This window comes from Puma concolor, chromosome E3, assembly GCF_028749965.1.
Source record: "Puma concolor isolate L17-30 chromosome E3, mPumCon1.1.hap2, whole genome shotgun sequence".
In the NCBI taxonomy this organism is placed as follows: domain Eukaryota; kingdom Metazoa; phylum Chordata; class Mammalia; order Carnivora; family Felidae; genus Puma; species Puma concolor.
The window spans coordinates 5,697,085-5,723,115 of record NC_141682.1 but is presented as its reverse complement, the minus strand read 5'-3'; the positions used below and the strand labels follow the sequence as shown (position 1 = coordinate 5,723,115).

General features: G+C 46.2%; 2 protein-coding genes and 1 long non-coding RNA gene across 3 annotated transcripts in view; 2 read left to right on the top strand and 1 right to left on the bottom strand.

The window, feature by feature from the left end:
* The first annotated feature begins 3,215 nt into the window (after positions 1 to 3,215).
* Positions 3,216 to 5,477, top strand: OCM2 (oncomodulin 2). Its single transcript, XM_025923141.2, has 4 exons — positions 3,216 to 3,354; positions 3,978 to 4,045; positions 4,737 to 4,869; positions 5,324 to 5,477. The coding sequence occupies exons 2-4, from the start codon at positions 3,985 to 3,987 to the stop codon at positions 5,475 to 5,477; spliced, it is 348 nt and encodes a 115-aa protein (XP_025778926.2). The 5' UTR covers positions 3,216 to 3,354; positions 3,978 to 3,984.
* A 12,126-nt stretch (positions 5,478 to 17,603) lies between these two features.
* On the bottom strand, positions 17,604 to 18,827 carry LOC147572896 (uncharacterized). The gene is made up of 2 exons (XR_015245715.1): positions 18,344 to 18,827; positions 17,604 to 18,303 (listed from the first exon to the last, which is right to left on the bottom strand). It is a non-coding gene; the product is annotated as an uncharacterized LOC147572896 (long non-coding RNA).
* Positions 18,779 to 26,031, top strand: part of CCZ1 (CCZ1 vacuolar protein trafficking and biogenesis associated) — a 34,402-nt gene continuing 27,149 nt past the window's right edge. The window contains exons 1-7 of the mRNA XM_086692989.1: positions 18,779 to 18,974; positions 19,924 to 20,021; positions 20,124 to 20,217; positions 20,520 to 20,597; positions 20,975 to 21,022; positions 21,589 to 21,672; positions 23,166 to 23,341. Of these exons, the coding sequence (XP_086549115.1) occupies positions 18,861 to 18,974; positions 19,924 to 20,021; positions 20,124 to 20,217; positions 20,520 to 20,597; positions 20,975 to 21,022; positions 21,589 to 21,672; positions 23,166 to 23,341 (692 nt within the window). The 5' untranslated portion in view covers positions 18,779 to 18,860. The remainder of the gene's footprint in view (positions 18,975 to 19,923; positions 20,022 to 20,123; positions 20,218 to 20,519; positions 20,598 to 20,974; positions 21,023 to 21,588; positions 21,673 to 23,165; positions 23,342 to 26,031) is intronic.

Below are 26,031 nucleotides of genomic sequence, written 5' to 3'. Positions count from 1 at the left end.
GGAAGCCAAGTATGTCCCCTCACACCGTCACATAGGATGGTCAGCTTTCCCAGGCCAACAGCCTCCTCTCAGGACATATGTGAACCCTCTCTTTTTTCCGCCATAAAGCTTTCCCGCTCCTCTGCGTGCCTTTGAGTCTCTGCTGAATTCAAGGGCTCACTCCCTTGCTCGGGGAGGCTCTGGATTAATAGCCTTTGCCTGTTCTCATTTGGTTGGTCTTCACTTGCATCCACACTGGGGATACAGAGTTGAGCAAACACAGACCTTCAACCTGACGAACTGCATGATCATGACCTGAGCTAAAACCAAGAGTCAGACACTCAACCAACTGAGCCACCCAGGTGCCCCAAAACTCTGCCCCCATTAAACATCTACCCCCTCTCCCCTGTCCCTCACTCTCTGGTACCCACCATTCTTTCTGTCCCTGTGTATTTAATGACTCGAGGGACTTCATAAAAAGGGAGCCATAGGGGCGCCTGGGTGGCGCAGTCGGTTAAGCGTCCGACTTCAACCAGGTCACGATCTCGCGGTCCGTGAGTTCGAGCCCCACGTCGGGCTCTGGGCTGATGGCTCAGAGCCTGGAGCCTGTTTCCGATTCTGTGTCTCCCTCTCTCTCTGCCCCTCCCCCGTTCATGCTCTGTCTCTCTCTGTCCCAAAAATAAATAAACGTTGAAAAAAAAAATTAAAAAAAAAAAAAAAGGGAGCCATACAATATTTGTTCTTTTGCATGAACCAACGTTTTGACCCCCAGATTGCACACACTGGAATTCACATATAATCATGGCTGCCTCGTTGATTCAGAGGATATGTTTACTGGGTCTTTCTTATCTTTACTCCCTATCAGAAAAGTAGCATGAAAATCTAAAGTGTCTTGGTTTAACCTGTATGCTATTTTCATTTAAATGGGAAGATTTTTAAAAATGTTTTTTTATCTGTATGGACAATTGTAAGCCCTTCCACGGAAAGAAACGACTCAGCGAGTTTCTATGGCAACTTAATGTCAGCAACCTACATTCTTGAGACTGATTTTCAGAAACTGCTTTCTTAGGGCTGGGCAAGTTGATGCTGGCTGGTAATCCTGTTTTCAAGCTCTTTTCTCCGATTTCATTTATCCATTCATCAAATAATTACTGAGCACCTAACTAGGTCAGGGACTGTACCAGGCATTGGGGCATATCATGCGGGCAAGACAGAAATAGTGCCGACTTGATGTTTGGTAATTTAAGAAATGCTGTGGGTGTTCCTGAGAGAAAGTTCTCATTGACGACACCAGCAATGCTGGGAGTACGTAGGGGGGTATATTTGGGGACAAACTAAAGGTGACTATCCTGACGGTATTTCCCAGGGAAGAGTCTAACGATCCTGAATTGTCTTCTTCGAAGCCACTGACTATTTCTGATTGCAACATGGGATTGGTTTTTGACTTTAAAAAAACTTGAATTCAGGGGTGCCTGGGTGGCTCAGTCAGTTGAGCATCTTGACTCTTGATTTCAGCTCAAGTCATGATCCCAGGCCCGTGGGATCAAGCCCCACGTCAGGCTCCTGGCTGAGCGTGGAGTCTGCTTGAGATTCTCTCCCTCCCTCTGCCCCTCTCCCCCACTCATGTACTCTAAAATAAAAATTTTTACTTAAAAAAAAATTTGAATTCAGGGGCGCCTGAGTGGCTCAGTCGGTTGAGTGCCCAACCCAACTTCGGCTCAGGTCATGATCTCACAGTTTGTGAGTTCGAGCCCCACCTCGGGCTCTGTGCTGACAGCTCGGAGCCTGGAGCCTGCTTCGGATTCTGTGTCTCCCTCTCTCTCTGCCCACCCCCCCCCCCCCCACCGCTCGCACTCTGTCTCTCTCCGTTCTCCAAAATGAATAAATGTTAAAAAAAATTTTTTTTTAATTTGAATTCAGCCTTAAAACATAAGGAAATCCTGGCATATGTCACTACAGGGATGAACCCACGGATGAAACTTGAGGATATTATGCTAAGGAAATAAGCCAGTCACAAAAAGACAAATGAGGCAAGATCCCACTTACAAGAGGTGTCTAAAGTAGTCTAACTCCCAGAGACAGGAAGGAGAACGGTGGTCGCCAGGGTGTTGGGAGGGGGAAGGGGGACTTCTTGTTCAATGGGCATAGAGGTCAGTTTTACAGGAGGAAAAAGTTCTAGAGATCTCTTGTACAACTGTGAGCATATAGTTAACACTACTCTACCGTACGTATCCTTAAAAACAGCTCAAAGGGCAAATATTATATTACGTATTTTTTACCACGATTAAAGAAAAGAGTCTAACACAGTGCTGGCTACATAGGGATTCAACAAATATTTGCTAAATGCTAAAAACAAACAAAAAAAAAAAACCAAACAAAAAACAAAAAGCAGGGGCGCCTGGGTGGCTCAGTCGGTTGAGTGTCCGACTTTGGCTCAGGCCACGATCTCACGGTTCGTGAGTTCGAGCCCCACGTCAGGCTCTGTGCTGACAGCTCAGAGCCTGGAGCCTGCTTCAGATTCTGTGTCTCCCTTTCTCTCTCTGTCCCTCCCCTGCTCATGCTCTGTCCCTCTCTCTCAAAAATAAAATAAACATTAAAAAAAAAAAAAAACCAAAAGCAAAAAAACCTTGAGGGAGGTCTCAAATGCCGGCCTCATGTTTTTCCTGCAATTTTAGATCTGGGGTTTGGGAATGGTTGGGTGCTTTCCTCCATTTTGCCTTTTTAGTGTGTGCAATGTAGGAGAGAGATGGGAAATATCAGAGTCAAGACTTTTTTGGAAAGTCGTCCATCCAGTGCCATTTGCTGTGATGGACGAGTCTACTGTGTCCATCTGACCCTGACTTGTGTCCATCTGACCCTGACTTGTGTCCATCTGACCCTGACTTGGGGTCAACCCTGGACCGAAGTCAGCCTCGCACGTCCACAGCCTCAGAGGTTAAGAGCAGACCTGCCTCAAACGGCAGCCACTGTCACCCGGGGAGCCCTTTCCAGTTTACAGAGCGCCTCCGTTTGCGTTCACCTCGTTTCAGCCACCGTGTCCTCTTTGCCAGGCTTCTGGCGTCTTCTCCACACCGCCAGTGGGGTTCGTTTGCAGAACTGAAACCCTAGTTAAGGTTTGTTGAGGTTTGTTCTTCAATATTGGCTGTTCCCACCCACATTCCCTTGTGATATAAATAGAAAAAAAAAAAGAGGTTTAATTAGTAAGGCAAGACATTTGAGCTACGTCTACTTGATCCTTGAAAAGGAAATCTAAGAGGTTCTTACTATCACTTTTTCGATCCTATATAAGATAGGTCAGTAAGGCAGCAAAAGCACATCTGTTTTTTGCTCCTTCGACTCTTTTCCCTGATTCTTCTTGGGGGAAAGTCTAAAACGGTAAGTAGCTGGTGGACCTTCGAGACCCCAGACTTTTCTTTCCTAATGCGTTCCTATTAGGCTGGTGCAGGCTGTGCTCGGATGTCTCTTTCCCCGTGGGCTTGACTCCTGGAAGGATTTTGACCTCTGGCAGTTGGCTGTTTCGTGACTCTGATTCGCATCCTTCGGGATAGATGGCACCTTTTCCACCAAAGGTCTCCAAGGAGGCCAAGCTGTGAGAGGAATTGGTAGCACTGTATTTTCAGGCTGGTCTAGGACACTGCCACTGCCCTTGTAACGTGATTTACTTCTGAACGTTTTGTAGACGGCTACATGAATGGTTGACTGTGCAAATACAGTTTTTACAAGAAAACGGTATCGAGTCGTTCTTTAAGTTGTATTGTTTAAAATTTTGTCTTTGAAGAACATTCAGGAGAAGGCACGGAGACAAAGGGGGCTGGGATCCTTCCCGCTTCTGGTTTTTACGGGGGTGTTCTGTCCCATCACTTAACACCACGGCACGCTTATCACGTTTTAAACCTTCCCCACAAAGACAGTTTCAGGGGCCTGGGAAGGGGTCGTGCTCCTGGACGTGCGTGCTCCCGCTTGCCATTTACCACGTCTCATGTGTTCTGTGTGAACAGGTGGAAAATGAACATCACAGACGTCCTTAGTGCTGACGACATTGCCGCAGCCCTGCAGGAGTGCCAAGGTAAAAAGGACAGTGAGGCAGGGGTGCGTATTTCCCACGTAGTCACGCCTCCAGCGAAACCACGGAAATTAAAAATGTGAACATTTGAAAATTCGTGGGATCGGAGAATAAAACGGTCCTCAACCAAAGAACTAAAATTATAGAGATACGAGAGCTGAGCATACGGTTACATTTCCGTAAGGCCAAAGGAATGTACTAAAAGTGAAAAAAAAAAAAAAAAAGAAGAAGAAGAAGCCTGTGGATGCCTGTTGGAACCCAGTGACTGCGTTTCGCCCCACCAGTTAGACCAGTGACTCTTGGCCACACAGCCTGTAGAAAGGGAGGGGGGGGGCGGCCCAGAGGAGAGGGACAAGAGATGGGTAAAAGCAAGTGGAGGGAGGTAAGGTGGGGAGGGACACAGGAGATGCCATCACCAAGCTGCCCAGTCTTGGCTGCCTCGAAATCTTGCACCAGTCATAGCCCCCTCTTTGTCTTTGTTTTTTTATCTATTTGTTTGTTTGTTCCAAGTCTTTATTTCAATTCTAGTCAGTTAACATAGGCTTTGTCTTTTGGTAAAAGTGGAGAGCAGAGCGTCCTTGTAGCTCAATGGTGGCCCGAGGAGGGTTTTTGATGACCTATGTTTTCAGCACCTTGGCCCCGATACAGAAGGTGATCCGCTGAGCCTGAGAATAACCCTCTCTCTGTTCTTCAGACCCAGATACTTTTGAACCCCAAAAATTCTTCCAGACATCGGGCCTCTCCAAGATGTCGGCCAGTCAGGTGAAGGATGTTTTTCGGTTCATAGACAATGACCAGAGTGGGTATCTGGATGAAGAAGAGCTTAAGTAAGTTTTGTCCTAAAGAGAGAGAGAGAGAGAGAGAGAGAGAGAGTGGTGTGTGTGTGTGTGTGTGTGTGTGTGTGTGTGTGTGCAGGGGAGGGGCAGAGAAAGAGGGAGGGAGAGAGAACCCCAAGCGAGCTCCATACAGTCAACACACAACCCAACGAGGGGCTCGAACTCATGAACCCATGAAACTGTGACCTGAGCCGAAATCAAGAGTCAGATGCTTAACCGACTGAGCCCCCCAGGCGCCCCTGGAAAGAAGAAGAAGAAGAAAGAAAAACTTTTAAAAACAAAATGCCCACTGTTAGTTTCTACAAGGAAGGCGAGTTTGGCTTGCAGAGACTTTTGAATATCGCAGTTGCTGGGAACGGATGATTGGCTTCAAGAGGAAAAGAGAGGGTTAGCACAGACGTGTGTGGTCTTTCAGAAAAGTTCCATAATCTTTATTGCCCTGCAGGTTTTTCCTCCAGAAGTTTGAGAGCAGCGCTAGAGAGCTGACAGAGTCAGAAACCAAGTCCTTGATGGCGGCTGCGGATAATGACGGTGACGGGAAAATCGGGGCTGACGGTACGTTCACACCTGTACACGGCACAAAAGAACTTAGCTCCTGAAGCAACCCGGGGGGTTGGGCCATGGGATCGGGCAGATGTGGTTAGTTAAAATCTCTCTTTCTTAACCTTGCTGCACTTCAGTCTTGTCATCTGTAAAATGGGCCTAATGTGAGGATACAAATGATATATGTAGAGACTAGCGTGATGCCTGGGGATGTATCGTAGAAGCTGGTCCTGTGAGTCACTCACTGTCTATGACCCAATAAATAGCCTTCACTTGACCAGGGGACTAGCTATTGCCTGGCTAATGATTTGCAAGATGCCCAATGCAAATTGGAAATAATATAAGGAATTGCCACTGCTGGGATTTGAGCCCCTCTGAATAAGGGAAGGATTGACATTCTCAAGTGTGTCTCATGTCAAAATGTCTATTTTTTTAATGTTTATTTAGTTTTAATGTTTAGTCATTACTAAGAGACAGAGAAAGAGCATGAACACGGGAGGGGCAGAGGGGGAGACACAGAATCCGAAACAGGCTCCAGGCTCCGAGCTGTCAGCACAGAGCCTGACGCGGGGCTCAGACTCACCAACCGCGAGATCATGACCTGAGCTGACGTCAGACGCTTAACCGACTGAGCCACCCAGGCGCCCCCAAAATGTCTATTGACTTGCACAGGAAAGCCTCTTAGCTTTCAGAGGGTTAAACAAACACATTTTCTTGGACAGTAGCCCAAGTGGACAATATTAGAGAATAGATCAAACGTCATGTACAGGGTCTTCTGTGTGCAGAGCCCTATATTCAGAGTTTAGTATAACTACATGGCTGGAGGATTATTTTAATCCGATTCAGTCATGTTGCTTACACGCTTCTTAGCTACATTGTGCATGCCAACTCGGGAGAATTTATGCCTGGTCTTTATGGCGGTACTAATTGGAAATTAAAAACTGCTACTTTGGATTCTCATTTTAAAAACCTGTCCAAATGATACCACTATAACTTACTATGCAGGAGTTAATGTAGCTTCTATAGATAGTTCAGCACAAGAGTTTAGGTAAAAGAAGATGGATTTATTTAAATGTAACCACGGAAAAATTCCAAATAGGCGAAGCGTACCAAGAACTATAAAGCAAATCTCCGGTTTTCGACTCCAACCAGTAGCAGCGACTCATCATTATTGTTACCATCATCATTGTCGTCTTTCTTTTAGTAACCTAAGCTCTTGAGGGTAAGGTTCGGGTTCAACAGAGAAAACGGAGAAAAGGGAGTTCAAAGGCCCACTCTATGAATTGCTTCCTACGTCTGCAGAAAGGAGGAAGAAAAGGAAGAAAACCCTCCTTCTCTATCTTAAAGTAGCCAGACAGAAAGTTGAACGGCCCTAGATTGCGACAGGCCATTATACCAAATCCATGCGTCGTCAGAGAGAAATGGCTGGGCTGACAAATTCTTTTTTTTTTTTTTTTTTAAGTTCACTTATTTATTTTGAGAGAGACAAAGCCAGCACAAGCAGGGGAGGGGCAGAGAGAGAGGGAGAATCTCAAGCAGGCTCCACACTGTCATCTCAGAGCGGGATGTGGGACTCGAACCCGTGAAACCGTGAGATCATCACCTGAGCCAAAATCAAGAGTCGGATGTTTAATCGGCTGAGCCACCCAGGTGCCCCTGGGCTGACAAGTTCTCATACAAGGGGCTCTGCTACAGAGCTAAAGATGTTTGTTAGATTATGCAGGAAGATGGGACGCTCTAGACCTCCCGCACCTGCAGTCAGTGACACGTTTTTCCCCCTCCTTTTGTGCCCTTGAGTGGGGTGCCAAGCCCACCATCTGACAACCTCCTCTTCTGAGCTCTCACTGGCCACACGGCCTGTCTGTAAAATACCAAGCCATCTCCACTGACGTTTTCTCACCCTCTTCTGTTCTAGAATTCCAGGAAATGGTGCATTCTTAAAAGCCGCAGGCTGTGGAGATAGAGACAATCAGCCAGAAGGCCTCCAAAGCCCCTAGAAATGGGAAACCCACTACCTGCCCCTAATTTATGTATTCATTCCCCCGGATGTGCTTCTCCAATTTGCCCCCTGTTTTAGCGAGGTAACAAGGCAGTCACTCGTGAATTTTCGGTGGTCAGTACGCCCTGATGACTCCTGTAAGGCCCTTGGCAGACGATGCCTTTAAAATTCACCCAATAAAGATACGTTTCTCATCATCTGCTGATGTGTGGGTGTGTGTGTGTGTGTGTGTGTGGTGGGTTTTTTTGTTTGTTTTTGTTTTGTTTTGTTTTATTTTTTTGTTTTTTCTCAGCAAGGTAGGGGGATGAAAACAATCTGGGGACCGAGGCTTTTAGAAAGATTTCTGGTCCCATCAAGCCCTCAGCAAGTCACAATGGAGTGGACCAGCCATCAGAGAAAATAGGTTGGGTGGCCGGGGGGGGGGGGTCACAAATGGCACTGTCAGGGCAGGATTTGGGTCAGGGAGTTATCAGAGTCTGAAATTAATACGAAGAGATTTATAAAGAGCGTAAAATCACTCTTGCTTATGTGTTTTCTGCTGCTGGTGTTAGATCACCATAAGACAGCCTTAAAAGCAAATGGGACAGGACAGAAAACCATTGTGCGACTGCAGTGGCCCCAAAGCCAAGGAGACTTGCTGAGCCGGCGGGCACAAGCAGACCCGTTTTCAAGCCTGCCTTTGTCTGTTCTTAGAAAAGCAAGGTATCTGAGACCCGCCCACTCTGACCCAGCCCCCTGCCACCTGCTCCTTGTCTTTCGCAGTCACTACTTTCCTGGCTGACCCTGGGAGCTGAGGACTTCAAGACGGGGGAGCTGAGGCGTTTTCCTGGGAGCCTGCTGAAAGGCTCCCACTTTTCACTGCACCCCCCAAGCTCATAAGGCCCTGGGCTCTCCTGGATTGCTTCCATCACACCACGCAGCTTAGCGAGTTTTGAATCCGTTTTCTCAAGGGCCGCGTTAGGGCAGCTTTTCAAAGTGTGAGGTGTATACGAGGGGGCCTCTAGGTGACTTGAGGGGGCCAGGGGTCAACATTTGTAGTTTCATAACTACGTATTTATTTGCATATGCATTCGGAAAAAAATTCAACCGGCACAAGCACGTGATTTCTATAGCGCTGCGTTAGACTGAGGCTAAAGGGAACATCAGAGATTTCAAAGTGCATCAATTGGAAGAACAATCAAGGAATATTAGAGGTGGTATCTTGAGGGACAAAGCCCTTAAATGGCACTCCTGTTCCCTCTTCACGCCCCAGCCTTCCTGGCAGGAATCTGGCGGGTGAGGCTCTCCCCACCTCAGCTTCCCAGCTTCCCCTCCGTGTGTGCAAATGTCTCCCAGGTGCATCGGGGAATCGCTCAAAAGAGAGACATCAAGAGGGCCTTTTCGACCAATACTGATAAACCGCGGAGCTTTGATTCTTCAAACGATCCACATGGTGCCTTCTTCTCCATGCGACCCCTTCTTTTATTTCACTTGGCTCCATTAACCTTTCCCAGCTAATGGTTCTCTATCCCAGCTACAACTCTAAATACCTCAGAGTGAGCCTGCGACACTCTTCCAGGAGGCTCTGGCCACCATGCGCCTCCGAGAAGCCAGGTACATGATGATGCTTTAAAATAAAGGTTATGAGCTATTAGCTGACTAAGCAATCCATCACCCGCTGGAGCTGTGAAGGCAACATCTCCCTAATCTAGGTGAAGATCCTGGGTTTCTCTTATTTCTTTTCTCTCCCTCAGGAGGGCGTCTGTCTAGGGATAATGACTGGAGGGGCTATATGGAGCACCCAGGGGCCACTGTGCACTGGGTCATGGGGAAGACCCTCAGAAGACGGATGTCTACGGAAGGAAAATTGCCACACATTTTCCACAGATAGAATTATGGTTGGTTATTCATGAATTTTATTCATTCAACTGTTTCAAAGTGACAAGTTCAATTATGCTTTGCCCAATGCAGATACATTGCTCTTCCCTTGTTCCAACTCAGTTTTAGGAGCTTAATTTCAGAGTCGCCATCAAATAGATAGTAAGTAGCAATCATGAGGAGCCATCTCTCTGTATTTAACAACCAAAAAGCGTTGGGTGGTACGCTTAAATAAAACAATCTGGTCTTTACTCGTATCAATTTTTAATTATGTTGTTTGGATTTTGATTAATTACATTGTTGGGAGGAACTCCATCTCTGAATTCAGGTAACAACTCTGGGCATTTGAATGTATTTGTTAATTAGTGATTTTTATTTTCTGAGTTAAAATTTTTTTTAATTTTTATTTATTTTTGAGAGAGAGAGAGAGAGAGAGAGAGCGAGAGAGAGCGGGGGAGGGGCAGAGAGAGAGGGAAACAGAGAGACACAGAATCGGAAGCAGGCTCCAGGCTCTGAGCTGTCAGCACGGAGCCTGATGCGGGGCTCGAACCCACAAACTGTGAGATCATGACCCGAGCCGAAGTCAGATGCCCAACTGACTGAGCCACCAGGCACCCCCAAAGCAATTCATTTTAAAATGAGTCATATTTAATATGCACCTCACCAAAGAAGAGAGAAACGGTACATAGCGAAATGTTAACACTGGTTATCTCCAGCTGGAAGGATTATGCAACAATGCGATAAGACTGAAGCCTTTTAAGAAACGGAGCATAGTAACTAGAGAAATGAAAAACAGATGTAGAATTCACCCAATTTTTGTCACTGAGCCAAAGTAACAAATTTTGATTTTAAAAAACTTTCACGCCAGAGATGTACCCCACACGCGAATGAATGAAAGCCCTGCATACTATTCTGTTCCTGAAATTTCTACTCATTCCTTTGGACTCATTTGTATTTTTACATACTGAGGAAAGATTTTAAATATAGCATACCCGGAGTCGAATCGAAAGTGGAAAAAAAATCCTAAAATTGTAACAATCCAGAAAAGAAATTGACAAGTACGTAAAAAACTTTATTTTTGTGCTTGCTTTCTCGATTTTTAACTAATTTGCAGATGACCACCAACCTACCTCAAGAGAGTAGTAGGATGACGTATTTCGACTTTGAAATGAGTGCATGACAGGTTACAGAAGACCGTTTTTCCTAATTGCTTCTAAAATAGGGCTGCGAAAGTGGTTTTAATTTGGACTATTTTTTTTTTAATGTTTACTCATTTTTGAGAGACAGAGACAGAGCACGAATGGGGGAGGGGCAGAGAGAGAGGGAGACAGAATCCGAAGCAGTCTCCAGGCTCCAGGCTCCAAGCTGTCAGCACAGAGCCTGATGCGGGGCTTGAACTCACGAACCTCCAGATGGCCGAAGTCAGTCACCCAACTGACTGAGCTGCCCAGGTGCCCCTAATTTGGACTACTTTTAACTGTAATTTTGACTTACACTTTGGTGGCGTAGTTTATCATTTGATGGAACATGATCTGAAAGCCAGTCCCCTGAGAGTGCTTAATTGTTGAGGCTAACGATAAGAATTGCCAAAACACTTCAAACATTATTGGGTGTTTTGCTGCAGCATCTGGACATTACAAAATATATTCATTTTTAAGTACACAGGTTTTCACCAAAGTTATCCCCAGCTCAGAAACAAAGCATAGGAAAACAGCAAGGATGTGAAGGCATCGTCTGTTTGTTCAGGTTTGCAAAGCACAGAGTTCGTTCTGTGTGATGCTGCAGTTTGCTTTTGTGTAATGAGCACTCGGGAATCCATTTTCAAGCAAAAACCTATCTTACGTCTCTCCCGCTAATGCGAAGGCATAGTGTTACTTTGCAAACACTTAAGACAACCGATGAAATTGGAATCGCCAGGCTCGTTTCCACCTGGCCTGTGAACTTAGTCACTGGGAGGATTGCTCTTCTTACATGAGGTTTAAACTGGCTTCAAAAAGAGTCCGCTTGGGGCCCCTGGGTGGCGCAGTCGGTTAAGCCAGGTCACGATCTCGCGGTCCGTGAGTTCGAGCCCCGCGTCGGGCTCTGGGCTGACGGCTCAGAGCCTGGAGCCTGTTTCCGATTCTGTGTCTCCCTCTCTCTCTGCCCCTTCCCCGTTCATGCTCTGTCTCTCTCTGTCCCAAAAATAAATAAATGTTGAAAAAAAAATTAAAAAAAAAAAAAGAGTCCGCTTTTCCCGGTAAGGAGCAGATGCTGAATCCCTAGGAGTGCTACAATGAAGGTAAATAAATGGATTCACATCCTTAAATTATTTTTAAATTGTGAAACATTTCAAACATGAAGATGGGAATACGCGACAGCATGATCCGCCTGTGAGCCTCCCCCCTCCCTCGCTTTTTCAAGCGAAGAGGCAGCCATGGTATTTAGGCTCCAGAAGTCAGCACGGGTGGTCATTTATCCGCTGGCCCCTCTCCGTGGTGTGGGGTCTTCCTTTAGCTCCCAGCTCCGGGTGTGTCTTTCCTGCTGTGACAAACTTTACCAGCTTTTCCTGGAGGAGTCCCTGCGGGCATCCCAGCCGGAGGCAGGGAGAGACTGATGCAAGTTCCAGTCTGTTCTCTCGGGGGCCAGCTTGTCCTCGCTCTCCACCATTCTCCCTACCCAGCTTCCTGGCTGCAGACTCCAAACTTCAGCGTCCACGGAGGCAGTCGCCTTACAGAGACTGTTTAACCGGCTCTCGCTAGCACCTGTAGAAGAGACAGGCCTATACAGGTAGTTCCTGCTCCTCAAAAGTTCACGTTACGCCGCCTCCCTTTTACAATAAGACCTGCATTAGTACGTGGTTTCACTAAGTGAAAGAAAGCCAAAGTCGCTTTCGCTTTGACAAAGAAAGGGGAAACCCAAAAAGAGCGTTCTGCGTTGGTTTTGCCGAGAGAGCTATTACAGAGGCAGGACGGATCTTCTGGATACTTCAGCTCAAAGTCTGGACCCTTTAGCAGCCTCTCCCCGTGTCCCTCGCTCCCTAATCCCTGGCTACCACCGTTCTACTCCCTTTCTATGAGGTTTTGTTTGTTTTCTAAGATTCCATATGTAAACGATGGCATGCAGTGTTTGGTTTATTTCACTTAGCATCATGTCCTTCTGGTTCGTCCATGTTGTCCTAAACCACAGGATTTCCTTTCTTTCTCACGGTGGAATAATGTTCTATCGTATGCACCTGTGCCACATTTTGTCTATTCATTCTTCCGTTGGGTTGTTTCTCTACCTTGGCTATTGAGAATAATGTCACAATGAAGACGGAGTGTAGAGATCTCTAGATAAGGATTTCATTTTCCCTGGATATGTTCCCAGAAGTGGGATCGCTGGTTCATATGGTAGTTCTATTTTTAATTTTTCCCAGTACCCTCCAAACTGTTTTCCATAGTGGCTGCACCAATTTACGTTCCCATCATCAGTGTACAAGGGTTCCCTTTTCTCCGTGTTCTGGACAGCTTTTTAAAAATTTTTTGTCCTTTAGAAAAACCGACCTTGGGGTGCCTGGGTGGCTCAGTCAGGTGAGCGTCCGACTTCAGCTCAGGTCATGATCTCACTGTCCGTGAGTCTGAGCCCCGCGTGGGGCTCTGCGCTGACAGCTCAGAGCCTGGAGCCTGTTTCAGATTCTGTGTCTCCCTCTCTCTCTGCCCCTCCCCTGCTCATGGTCTCTGTCTCTGTCTCTCTCTCTCTCTCTGTCAAAAATAAATAAACATTAAAAAAAAAAAAAAAAGAAAAGAAAAGAAAAACTGACCTAACAGGTGTGAGGTGACATCTCTTTGCGGTTTGGATTTGCATTTGCCTGATGATTGATTACTGATGTCGTGCATGTTTTCACGTACCTTTGACCTTTTTCTTTGGACAAATGTCTATTTGGACAAATGTCTATTTGGACACGTCTTGGCCCATTTTTCAATTGGGTTGTTTGAGTCTTTTTGTATTGAGTTGCATGAGTTCCTTGATATTTTTCAGATTCACCCTTATCAGATATGTGGTTTGCAGGTATTTTCTCCACTTGTTTGCTTTTGCTCTGGTTGCTTTTGCTTTCGGTGTCAAATCTAAAAAATCATTGCTGAGACCAATGTCAAGGCGCTTAACCTCTTTTTCTTCTAGGAGTTTTACTGTTCCAGTCTTTACATCCAAGTTAAGTCTTTAATTTTGCATTCAAGTTTTATTTTTTTTAATTTTTTTTAACGTTTATTTATTTTTGAGACAGAGAGAGACAGAGCATGAATGGGGGAGGGTCAGAGAGAGAGGGGGACACAGAATCTGAAACAGGCTCCAGGCTCTGAGCAGTCAGCACAGAGCCCGACATGGGGCTCGAACTCACATACCGCGAGATCATGACCTGAGCCGAAGTCGGACGCTCAACCGACTGAGCCACCTAGGCGCCCCTGCATTCAAGTTTTAACCCATTTTGAGTTGATTTTTGTGTCTGATATTAAATAGATCTAGTTTAATTCTTTTGTGTGGGGCTGTCCTGCTTCCCCATCACTGTTTACTGGAGAGACTGTACTATCCCCATCGTATATTCCTGGCTCCTTTGCTGCAAATTAATTGACCATATATGGGTTTATGTCTGGGCTCTCTGTTCTGTTCCATTTGATCCATGTGTGTTTCATGCCAATACTAGACTGTTTTGATTACTACAGCTTTTTAAAATCGTTTGAAAAAAACTTTGGAATACAGTTTAAATTCTCTAATTGGTCTGTTCAGATTTGCTATTTCTTCATCATTTAGTCTTAGGTTATACGTTTCTAGCAACTTTTCCATTTCTTTTTCTTTTTTTTTTTTCATTTATTTTTGAGAGACAGAGCATGAGTGGGGAGGGGCAGAGAGAGAAGGAGACAGAATCCAAAGCAGGCTCCAGGCTCTGAGCTGCCAGCACAGAGCCCGACACGGGGCTCAAACCCATGAACTGTGAGATCATGACCTGAGCCGAAGTTGGATGCTTAACTGACTGAGCCACCCAGGCGTCCCTTTATTTCCATTTTTATTTCTCCTTTGACCCAGTGGTTCCTCAGGAGCATGTTGTTTAATCACCTATTTGGGAATTTTCCAGTCTTCTTGTAGCTGATTTCTCCTTTCAATGTCCTTTGTGGTCAGAGAAGATGCTTGATAGGATTTTAACCTTTTTAATTTTGTTAAGATTTGTTTTGTGCTCTGGGGCGCCTGGGTGGCTCAGTTGGTTAAGCATCTGAGTCTTGATTTTGGGTCAGGTCATGATCCCGAGGTTTGTGAGGTTGAGCCCCGACTTGGGCTCTGTGCTGACAGCATGTGGCCTGCTTCGGATTCTGGGTCTCCCTCTCTTTGTCTCTCCTCTGTGTGTGCCTCTCTGTCTCTCTCTCTCTCAAAATAAACATTAAAAAGAAAACTTGTTTTGTGCTCTAACGTGATCTATCATGTTAGAAAATGTGTGGGCTTGCGAAGAATGAGAATTCTGCTCTTGGGTGGCATGGTCTATAAATGTTTGTTGGAGATATTTGCTTTAACTTGTGTTTTATGTCCGATCTTTCCTTCTTGATCCTCTGGAGGGGGGATGAGTGAACTCAAAGACGGGCAGTGGAATTCATCCAGAGGAACCAGCTCTCTCTCTGAGCCGAGCCCAGGAGTATAGCCACTGGAGGGCGCCCTTGGCCTATGTTTGCTATGGTGCTGTGGGGCTCATGTGTCTGTTGGCTATCAGAACCAGGTAATTTGGGGGCCTATCTCTTGGGGAGTGCCTGTAAATGTTGGGGCACCATATGTGTGGATAAGCTCCTTCCAGAGAGATACCGGGAGACGTGGTTTTATTCTCGAAGTGAACCAGAGGGAGAAATCCGGTGTGTTACCAACCAGCTATTTTGGGCTCCAGGAAGGATTGCAGCCAGCCCCTAAATGTGTGCTAAATTAGAAGCCAGACCCTCAGGCAGCAGCTTGCAAAGTAACAGCCAAATCCCTTCCAGGGAAAGACTGATAGGCATTTTGCCTGCTCCCCCTGCACTGAGCTTTGGGGGGATAGTCTTGGTGAGTGCTTCCGGGCTCATTAAGATCTGCTTCTTTGTTTCTTATAGTCCTGTTGGTCTAGTAACAGCATGGGCTTTCAAAGTTAGATGTTTTGGGGGTAGGGCTGCAGATGGGAGTCTTAAAAGTTGGGGTGCTAAATGTGCAGTCCAAACCCAGGAAGAGGCTAGGAGTTGAGGGTTCTGTCCGAACTGTGCCGGGGTGGGGGATGTAGCTGGCGAGAGTGTGTCTCAGCCTTTCCTACCCATTTTGACTTGGATATTTCCTCTTTCGACTGGTGTGTGGGAGTCACTCGGCTGGTTACTGGGTTTCTTCTCTCAGAAGGAATTGCTCTGTGTAGCTGTATATTCAGTGTTGTGGGAGGAGAGACGTTCAGGGGCCTCTATGTGGGTTCCTCTCTGTGAGTTCCCCAATTATTTGTGCAAAAGGTCTAATCTTTTTAATGTTTATTTGAGAGAGAGAGAGAGAGAATGAATGAGCTGGGGAGGGGCAGAGAGAGGGAGACACAGAATCCAAAGCAGGCTCCAGGCTCAAAGCTGTCAGCACAGAGCCCGATGTGGGGCTTGAACTCACAAACTATGAGATCATGACCTGAGCCGAAGTCGGATGCTTAACTGACTGAGCCACCCAGGTGCCCCCAAAAGATGTAATCTTCTATTTCTGTAACTGAACTTAGTTTGGACTCCCCATCGTGCAGGTGATAGAATAACCCAGAATTAAGTCAGGCAGTTTGGCCTCCTTCTCTCCCTTCGACCACTAAGTCCTCCTCGTTCCTCTCTAGTCTTGTGGCCTTGACCTACCCCTCTAGATCCACTTGACCTACCCCTCAAGGCCACAGCTACTTCCACTTGGTCCTGACCTTAAGGCCTCTCGGGTCTGGCTTTCTCTGGATTCTGTATATTAGTATTTGGGTACGTCCTGCGCCAAGTACAGCCTACTGCCTGGACGCTCATGAGGATATGGTACAGCCGCAGCACCATGCTTGACGCAGAGGGAAACTCCAAGGCTTGCTACCTCCTCGCTTCACAAGGAAGCAAGGACACACCCTCTCCACTCTGCGGTCTCCAAACATACCTAGGTGTGCATCCTCCCCATTCCACCCCCCTGGCACCCAGGTCTGCCCTCCCGACAGTGAGAGAGGGGGCTGCCAAGGTCTACGCTGTTTTGCTCCCTTGCCTTTTGAAACTGAGAAAGCACTTTGATTTCTGGAGTTTTGTTGGTTTCCTTTTGGTTTTGTATCCTTTCTTTCCCGTGGCAATGATTTCAATGAGTTGAATGCGTGCAGAGGAGGCAAAGCATACAAGGAAGTAGAAGTGTGCTGGGAAGAAAGCTTGACTAACACTGTTAAGTGCCCTCGTGCCACATTTATACAGTCTTTGTACTTTACAAGGTGCTCTCGTTTGTATCGTCCAGTGTTATTCTGCAGTAACCCTGTGAGGCAGGTACCGACCTTATTTTGCCAAGGAGGAAACGGAGATTAAAGAAGTGAGGAGTCAAAGGTCATTCAGCTGGGAAACGGCGAAACCCAGAACTAAAATTCAGGGCTTCCAACTTAAGCCCTGGGCTCTTTCTTTTTTTTTTTTTTAATTTTTTTTTTCAACGTTTTTTTTTATTTATTTTTGGGACAGAGAGAGACAGAGCATGAACGGGGGAGGGGCAGAGAGAGAGAGGGAGACACAGAATCGGAAACAGGCTCCAGGCTCCGAGCCACCAGCCCAGAGCCCGACGCGGGGCTCGAACTCACGGACCGCGAGATCGCGACCTGGCTGAAGTCGGCCGCTTAACCGACTGCGCCACCCAGGCGCCCCAGCCCTGGGCTCCTTCTACTACTTTTCCCAGAAGTATGTACTCAGAGACAAAGGAGGGACTTCTTTCACCTGGAGTATTCAAGGTATTCCTCAAGTCGCAGGGACCTAGGCAGGTGCTTTAGGGTCTCTAAGGGAGATGGGAATGATGGGAAGCAAGTAGAAAAAAAGGTGCTTTTAGGCCTCAGTCATACCCCTGGGGCTCTCATTCAACCATGGAAGCCCTGCATCTAGTTTATGTATTAGAAGTCCCCAGAGACTTGGGGGGACAAAAGGAGGGAGGAAGGGGGTTCTACTATCAAATACTCATAAATTATTGCTTTAGTACCAAAACACTATTATCTAATGGAGAATTTCATCCACTGGAGTAAGCTAGTTGGGAAAGTCTTTCAAGATCAAGTAATGATAACCATTTTGTTGAATAATGATGAAGTGCTGAGTACTATTGGCAAATCCATAGTCGCACTGACTTCTCAAAGCAAAATTCCTATCAGTTAAGCATTTACTATCAGTCATTTTATTTTGTAATTATTTTTTAAAAAGCGTGAGCGAGCAAGGGAGGGGCAGAGAGAGTGAGAGAGGGCGCATCTTAAGCAGTCTCCACACTCAGCAGCGAGCCCCACACGGGGCTCCATCCCCGGACCCTGGGATCATGACCTGAGCGAAATCAAGAGTCCCGGTGCTCAACGGACTGTGCCACCCAGGCGCCCCGTTAGACATTTTACAAATACGAACTAGAGCCTGGAGAAAGGCTAGGTGATCGGTCCAAGGTTTCACACCCTGCGAGCGACGGGGCTAGGATTAAGTACCCAGATCTATCTCACGTCCAAATTCCGATGCATCTCGCTCCTAAACATGAAGATCTATTCTTCCAGACTGAATAAGAGGTCCCGTTTCTAAACTTCATCTGTGACAAATGAAACGACCTTAAAGCAAGGTCTTGAACTTGCAAAGCGGTCCGCTGCGCGGGTTTGAACTCCACATGCCAGAAGCTAGAAGTAACGAGCTGTTCCAATCATGTCCCAGTGCAGAGCTCAAAAGCAGGGGAGTCCTCAAAGCTAAGGCAGGGCGATGCCCTGTTGGCCAAGGTCCGGGATCAGGCACTCCGCGGAGAAGGCCGCGTTCTGGTCCTGCTTGGACCGCACACACTACGCCTCGCGGAGCCCGGCGCCTTCACATCTTCCAAGCCTGAGCCTGGGGAATCTTCCAGGCTCGCAATCTTCCAAGCCTGCGCCTGGGGAATTGGGGTGAGCGCAAACCCCGTCGGGTTGGTTTGACCCAGCGGTCACCTGCGGTCTCTCAAACGGAGATTAAGAAAACCCAGAAATGCCAGGACGGACCCTGTAGATGATGGAAGTGGGCCAGTCGCCCCAGCTGAATGCCCGTCCGCCCCTACACGTGTTTCTTTCACCGCAGAAGCTTCCTTTGCGCCTTCACCTACTTCTAGAAAACTATGCCGGTTCTATTTTTTCTTCAACTACGCGGCCCTCGCCTTCCGCCAGGGCAGACATCTGGGCGCAGTTTCGCCTTCATCTTAACTCAAAAAGAGAGAAACACCTGCCCAGCAAACAAGGGGGAACCAACCCTCGCGGGCGCTCGCCAGAAGGGGCCGTTGGGCGGCGGGTTCTTTTTCCGGGCCGGCGGCGACCACTTCCGGGGCGGCCGCGAGCGAGGCGGAAGTGCGGTCTCCTCGGGGCGGCTGTCGCTGGGCGGGCAGAGGGAGGCTCCCGAGGCTGGGGGGCCGGGCCGGGATGGCGGCAGCGGCGGCCGGGGCCGGGGCCGGGGCGGCCCAGGAGAAGCAGTTCCCGCCGGCGCTGCTGAGCTTCTTCATCTACAACCCGCGCTTCGGGCCGCGTGAGGGCGAGGTACGCGGAGCCGGACCGCGCGTCGGTGTCAGCCGGCGGCCGGAGGAGGGCCCGAGGGCGGGGGCGGCAGGCCGGCGGCGGCCCCGGGAGCCGAGGGGCGCGCCCGGGAGGCGACCCCGGCCGGCACCTGTCACCGCGCTCCTGGAGCGGCTTTTATTGAGGCTGCTTTTGTGCCAAGTGTACGCCCGAGCCGGGGAGTAAACGGGGACCGGACCACGCCGGCAGGGTCTCTTCCGAGTCCTGGATCTAAGCCCGTGTGTCGAATGAAGCTTCAGCAAGCTCGTCACTCCACACGGGTTGAGGCTCTGTTTTTTGCATCATTCCTGGGTGACTAAAATTGAGCTAATGTTTTTGTTACCCCCCCCCCCCCGAAGCGTGGATCGAGAGTGGTGGACTTGTAAACCCGAAAATAACGCAGGCTTGGAGGGCCCTTGGAAAGTTCTTTTCCGAATTGATACTTAAATTCCAGGGGTGGGTTTTGTTTATTTTACAGGTGGGGATGGTGACTTCCTCCAAGGATGTCCGGTTCCGCTGGCAGCAAAATCACGGTAGCTTTAAAGGCTGTCAGTCTCAGTGCCCGTGAACCTGCTGAGTTTGACTCGCCTGGAGGCGTACGTCTGCGCACGTGCGCACACGCTCATTTCTTACAATCGTTGGTTTACAAATGAGCAGGAGGCAAGAAACCGTAAGATCGAGTTTTCAGAATAATTGCCTGAGTGCTCCTTCAGATGACATGTGACTTACTGATTATCACAATTGCCTTCCAGGCTCATGAGCGTTATTTACATAGTGAGGAAAAGATAATTCTGGATTCACTGAAAAGGGTTTTTGTTTTGGTTTTTTGTTAGCACGTGTGACGTCAGACGTTGACTTTGAACCGCTTTTTCAACAGCTGAGATGGGAAAAAATGCTGATACTAATGTGGCGATTCTGTCTCTTCATACTTTAGGAGGAAAATAAAATTTTGTTTTATTACCCAAACGAAGTAGAAAAGAATGAAAAAATTAGAAACGTCGGATTATGTGAAGCTATTGTACAGTTTACCAGGTAATACCTTTTAAAGTGCTTTTGCAGAGCTTAGCGAGTTCTTACAACTTCTACGACTTGGAGAACTGTGCCCAATTATCCTTTTTTTATTACTCTTTTTAGGACCTTTAGTCCATCAAAACCTGCAAAATCTTTACATACGCAGAAGAACAGACAGTTCTTCAATGAGCCCGAAGAAAATTTCTGGATGGTCATGGTATTTACATACACAGTATATCTCTTTGATCTCTTTGAATTTGTGCGGTGAAGTTATGGGTGATCTTTGCTTTGCTCTTAGGACTTGAGGAAAGTCCTCTAGCTGCTGCTGCAAAGTAGGATTACAGTAGGGTGGGTTGCCGTTTTAAGGTCAGACTTCTATTCAGTGTATTTGTTCTTGGGGCTGTTTTCGGAAGGTGTGTTTCTGGTGTTGTGACCTGCTCAAATTTTTTAACTTAAGGGAAGATTAAAAATGTATATGATTGGTTCATTGTGTAACTTCGTTTTATCAAAATTGCATAGGTTGTTCGGAATCCTATCATTGAAAAGCAAAGTAAAGATGGGAAACCAATTGTTGAATATCAAGAGGAGGAGTTGCTGGTAACGTGTCCTTTTTTATTTCTTATTTTTTGAAAGTTTGTTACTGAATATATTGAGTGACTTGGTCAGATTTAAGCCGGGTCACTTTTATGGAAGCTTCTCAGGATACGCATAGTGAAGCTTTATGTTTATCGCTTACGTTAGCACAATTTTATAAAAATGTACATCCCGTCTCACCAGTGCCTCCTAGTCATATGTTCAAGGCCCTCCTAAAATTACTGCTTCATAACTGAATTCAAATACCTTTTATTTTCAGCACACAACTGTTGTGGGACTGAGTCTGTAAGCATTATATTGCTTTGCCAAGAGTCTTTGTACATTTGTTATACAGCGGACTTTTTTTCCCCTAAAATTGACATCTATGTCTTTGTTTGCAGGACAAGGTTTATAGTTCAGTACTACAACAGTGCTACAGCATGTACAAGGTAAGCATGATGCTCTTTCTGAATGGAGTCTAGCCAGTTACCTGTTTCCAGGGATTGTTTAAAAATCTTAATTCTTTAGATGACTGCCTGGTGCCTATGTATCTGTTTTAGGGGAGGAAACAATGGGGCCTTTGAAACAGGGTTGAGGTTTATGTATATACTTATTCATTGAGTAGTCCGTCTTTCTTTGTTCCCAGCCTTGTACTAGCAATGTGTCCCCATTGGTAAACAAGAAACTCCATGTTCTTGAGGGAAGAGACATTCTGGTGATAGAATTTATATAAATGAAACTTAAGTATGAGTTGAGGTTAAAAAAAAAAATGTCCTAAATGATTAGGTGATAACATGGAAATGATATCACTTAATAGTGTGTTGATTTTTTGTGATTTATTTTATAACTCAGGCTTTCTCCTGTACATGTTTTCCCCTTTTAAAAAGAACGGGATGGGGGGGGGGGGATTAAATAAGCCGAATTAGTCAACGTAAAAGGAAAAGAAGAATTTGTTATCTTGGGAAATTGAAGGGCATAAGAAATTGACTTTTTAAAAAATCTTTTACATCATTAGCTTTTTAATGGTACTTTTCTGAGGGCCATGGAAGATGGAGGTGTCAAGCTCCTAAAAGAAAGATTAGAGAAATTCTTCCATCGGGTAAGTACTTGGAATTTTATTTATAATCTTAGTAGTCTTCAAACAGACCCTTAGAAATACACATACATAAGTTCATTACTCATTGACAAAAAAAACTTAGGACTTGAAAGTGGCAGAGAGCCTAAGATCTTTAGTGGCAAAACCAGACCAGTGAGGAAACTTTTTAGATGTGCACTCTTGAATCTCTCTGTCAGCTCTGTGCGGGATCAGAGCATCCTGCCATTTGTGTGCACCCCCACAGCATCCTGGAGACACCCTGTGACTTCATCCTTGCTCTGCCTGGGTTGGCCAGTGTGGGCTTACTGCATGGTGATTGGTTAATTAGCAGAATTTAAACTCTTTGCCTGAGTTGTACATTCTTATGGATTGATGAAACAATACTCTGTTTAGTGAGTAGTAATCTGTGTTGACTCAAGGTAAAATTTTTGGCTATGACACAGACTTTATCCCATTAGTGGTTTTTTTTTTTTTTTTAAGTTTATTAATTTTCAGAGAGAGCATGAGGCGGGGAGGGACAGAGAGGGAGAAAGCGAAACCCAAGCAGGCTCTGCACTGTCAGCACAGAGTGCCGTGTGGGGCTTGAACGCATGAACCGTGAGATCGTGACCTGAGCCAAAAACAAGAGCCAGATGCTTAACCAACTGAGCCACCCAGGCGCCCCCCCCAATAGTGGTTTTTAATGTGATTTTTTCCCTCCCAAATGATGAATGAGTGTCCCTAGTTGCCACTCTGTTTTACGGTAAGTTACATTTTATATACTCTACCTCTGGTAAAAATCAGTTTATTTTAGTGGAATAATTCTCAGTTTTTTTCCCTAAATTATCTTTGATCTGTTTTTTTTTTTTTCTTTTTTTACATTTGTTTATTTTAGAGAGAGAGAGCGCGCGCGTGTGAGCAGGGGAGGGGCAGAGAGAGGGAGACACAGAGTCTGAAGCAGGCTCCAGGCTCTGAGCTGCCAGGACACAGCCCGACGCCGGGCTTGAACTCCCGGACCATAAGATCATGACCTAAGCCGAAGTCAGCTGCTTAATCGACTGAGCCACCCAGGCACCCCTGTTTCTTCACTTTACTGACCATAATTATTTACCCTCCTGCTGCCTCCTGATTCCTGTTCTTGCCTTCTTTACCCTCCTGTCCATCAACAACTGACTACCTGTCCTTTCAACGTTATTTTGGTAGGAGGTGGCAGTGTCTGTCCGCGACGTCACTGTTGACATCCCTAATAAGGTTGATATAACTTGAGGAGCGCTAGCGTAAGGAGTTAGCGCTTCAAAGAGACAAGACACAATCCTGAACAAACATTAACTAGTTATGTTTGAGCTTAATGTCGTGAAATTGGTACTGACTGCACATCTAGTTAGCTGTGGCTCACCCCCTTACTGGTCTTCTCGGCGCAGTAGTATGTAATCGTATCATAAATTGACTAATTACCCTGAACTGTCAGTGCTCTATTCCGTGTACTCTAAGTTTGACGCCTTTTTTTTTTCCTACAGTACTTGCAAACGTTGCATTTGCAGTCATGTGATCTCCTCGACATTTTTGGTGGAATCAGCTTCTTCCCCTTGGATAAAATGACTTATTTGAAAATCCAATCCTTTATTAATAGAATGGAGGAAAGCCTGAGTATAGTCAAATACACCGCCTTCCTCTATAACGATCAGCTGATCTGGTATGTATGCTCCTGAGGCTTGGCCTGTAAAAGAAGAAAATCTTTGAGGATCATAAAAACCGCAGTGACTGGGTTGATAGCAGGCTATTGGACTGGAACAGATAGCAAGGGGGCAAGGGCAAGGTGGGAAGCGTCTTTATAGATCCTGTCAAAATAAAGCAGTGATGACTTAAACCAAAAGTAGGGTGATTTGGGTTAAAACGACCAAGCAGGGGAGCTTAAAACTGGCGCCATGCAAGGTGGAGAAAACGTTTCTGCCGAGCTGAGTTTAAGAAGCCCGTTTTTATTTTGGCGTTCTTCCAAAAACGTCTTTAAAGAAACCGTATAGTAAATGCGGAAAGCATACTTTTCAGACTTTGTTTTAAAGAAGCTAGATGAAAAAAAAAATCCCCGAGAAGTTAAATGTGTTATAAAACCAGGAAGTTACCCACTAGCAACAAACTGTGCAACCTGTAGTGAGAACAAAAACATAATTTCTTTGAGAATGTTAATCCTGGAGAAGAAAAGATAAACTGTAACTAATGCTTTCAACTGCGGCAAGACAGCTCCAGCAAAGCCACGCCAACGTGCATGCGACTGCATAGACCTGCAGGGGGTGTGGAGCCGGCTGTTCATCTGTGTCTGAGATGGGCTGCTGGGGTTCGGGAGCTCTTCGGGTGCTCGCACGCATTCAGTTTTCATGTTTGCTTGTACTAATACCCCCCTTTCTTCAGTTAGGGCTGCGGCCACGTTTGAGCGCTAAACCCGAGTTCAGCTAACAGGGCAGTAACGGTTCCCTGAAACTTTCCACGGTTCCCCGAAACCCGTCCTCTCCCTGCCAAGGTCTTGTAGCCTCATTTTAGGGAGAGAAATTGACTGGAAGAAGTTAAACACATTGTTTATTAAACACATTGATGAGTTTTGATGTAGAGTTTGTTTTCTCCTATGAAAAACAACAAAAGGCCTCTTCTTTTTTGTTTAACAAATTATTTAGCAGGGAACCTGATGCTGTATTAGCTGGCCCTGTTCTAGGTGCTTTTTATGATATGCATGCTGTAGTAGTGAAATGAAATTCTTAATGCTGCCGTGAGAAGGTGAAGGGGAGTTACTTACCTGGGGTTGGAGGGCGTCAGGTCTGGAGAGGGAGTAGCTTTCCAAAGGCAGAAATTAACAGGGAGATGCTGGGAAGGGTGCACGCGGCCACGGTGACGAGATTGAGGGACAAGCTGGAATTGAACAGCAGTCCGTAGCCTTGGTGCCCTTGGCAGAGGAAGGGCAGCTCAGATTCCAGTCGCCAGGCACAGCAGAAGGCCTGACATGGGTATGAGCTCGGGAGGTGAGAAAGGGTTCAGGCCTAGAGCAAGAGGATCCCTTCAAGGTCAGTAGCTCCTGTTGAGAGGCTGTGGGGCCAGCCTGACGAGCAAGCCTGGCTGCGTTCCAGAAACCTAAGCTCACAGGGCTAAATGTTACCCAGCTCCTGGGATCCTCTTGGTATCTTTGTCTTTGTGAAGGATGTCCCGACACCCCCTGGGGTTAAGCAGTGCCCAGCTCTGGTGGTCATACAGAGCTGCTTTGTGGTCCCACGCTAATATGCTGGCAGGGCAGACAGAGCTGGTCCCAGACAGTCACCACAAGAAGGAGCTTCAAGGAAAACAGCACATTTTGAGAAGCGGCTGTTAATCACAAAGCTAGTGTATGAAAATACCTATGAAGTATTTCGTATTTCGTGAGCAGAATATGTATTTGCTCTTATTGCTTACCGTAGATATACATATGTTTTTTAGTTTTGAATGGTTTGTTTTGTCAAGTGGAGCCCAGTGGTGGTGTTGCTGTGTTTAATGTTTTGTTTTTTTCATCATAAGTATACTATTTAATCCCTACACCCCTATTCCTGCCTACCCCCACCTGCCTCCCCTTTGGGAACCATCAGTTTGTTCTCTATAGTTGAGAGTCTGTTTTTTGGTTTGTTTCTCTCTCTCTCTCTCTCTCTCTTTTTTATCTTTTGCTCATTAGTTTCTTAAACTCCACATATGAGTGAAGTCCTATGGTATTTGTCTTTCTCTGACTTATTTCACTTAGCACTGCTCTTGATATTGTTGCAGATGGGAGTATCTCATTTTTTCATGGCTGAATAATGTTTCATTGTATATATACACCATATCTTTTTTTTTAATGTCACTTATTGTCAAATTGGCTAACATACAGCATGTACGGTGTGCTCTCGGTTTTGAGGGTATATTTCCATGATTCATCGCTTACGTATAACACCCTGTGTTCATCTTAAGAAGGGTACACCACATCTTCTTGATCCATTTATCTGTTTATGGGCACTTGGGTTGCCTCTGTAGTCTGACTGTTGAAAATAATGCTGCCATAAACATAGGGGTGCATGTATCCCTTTGAATTAGCGTTTTTGTATATTTTGGGCAAATACCCAGTAGTGTAGTTGCTGGATCATAGGGCGGTTCTATTTTCAATATTTTGAGGAACCTCCATGCTGGTTTCCACTCGGAGGAATCTTGATAATATTTTCCACAGTGGCTGTACCAGTTTGCATTCCAGCCAACAGTGGAAGAAAGTTCCCCTTTCTCCACATCCTCACCAATAGCTGTTGTGTCTTGGGTTGTCGAATGTCGAATTTAGCCATTCTGACAGGAATGAGGTGATCTCCCATTGTAGTTTTGGTGCGCATTTCCCTCATGATGAGTGAT

Excerpts from the sequence above, each read along its gene's own strand:
- OCM2 (XM_025923141.2), top strand. The coding sequence starts at position 3,985 with ATGAACATCACAGACGTCCTTAGTGCTGACGACATTGCCGCAGCCCTG. Across the intron at positions 4,046-4,736 it reads AGCCCTGCAGGAGTGCCAAG|ACCCAGATACTTTTGAACCC; the intron begins GTAAAAAGGACA and ends TCTGTTCTTCAG. Across the intron at positions 4,870-5,323 it reads CTGGATGAAGAAGAGCTTAA|GTTTTTCCTCCAGAAGTTTG; the intron begins GTAAGTTTTGTC and ends ATTGCCCTGCAG.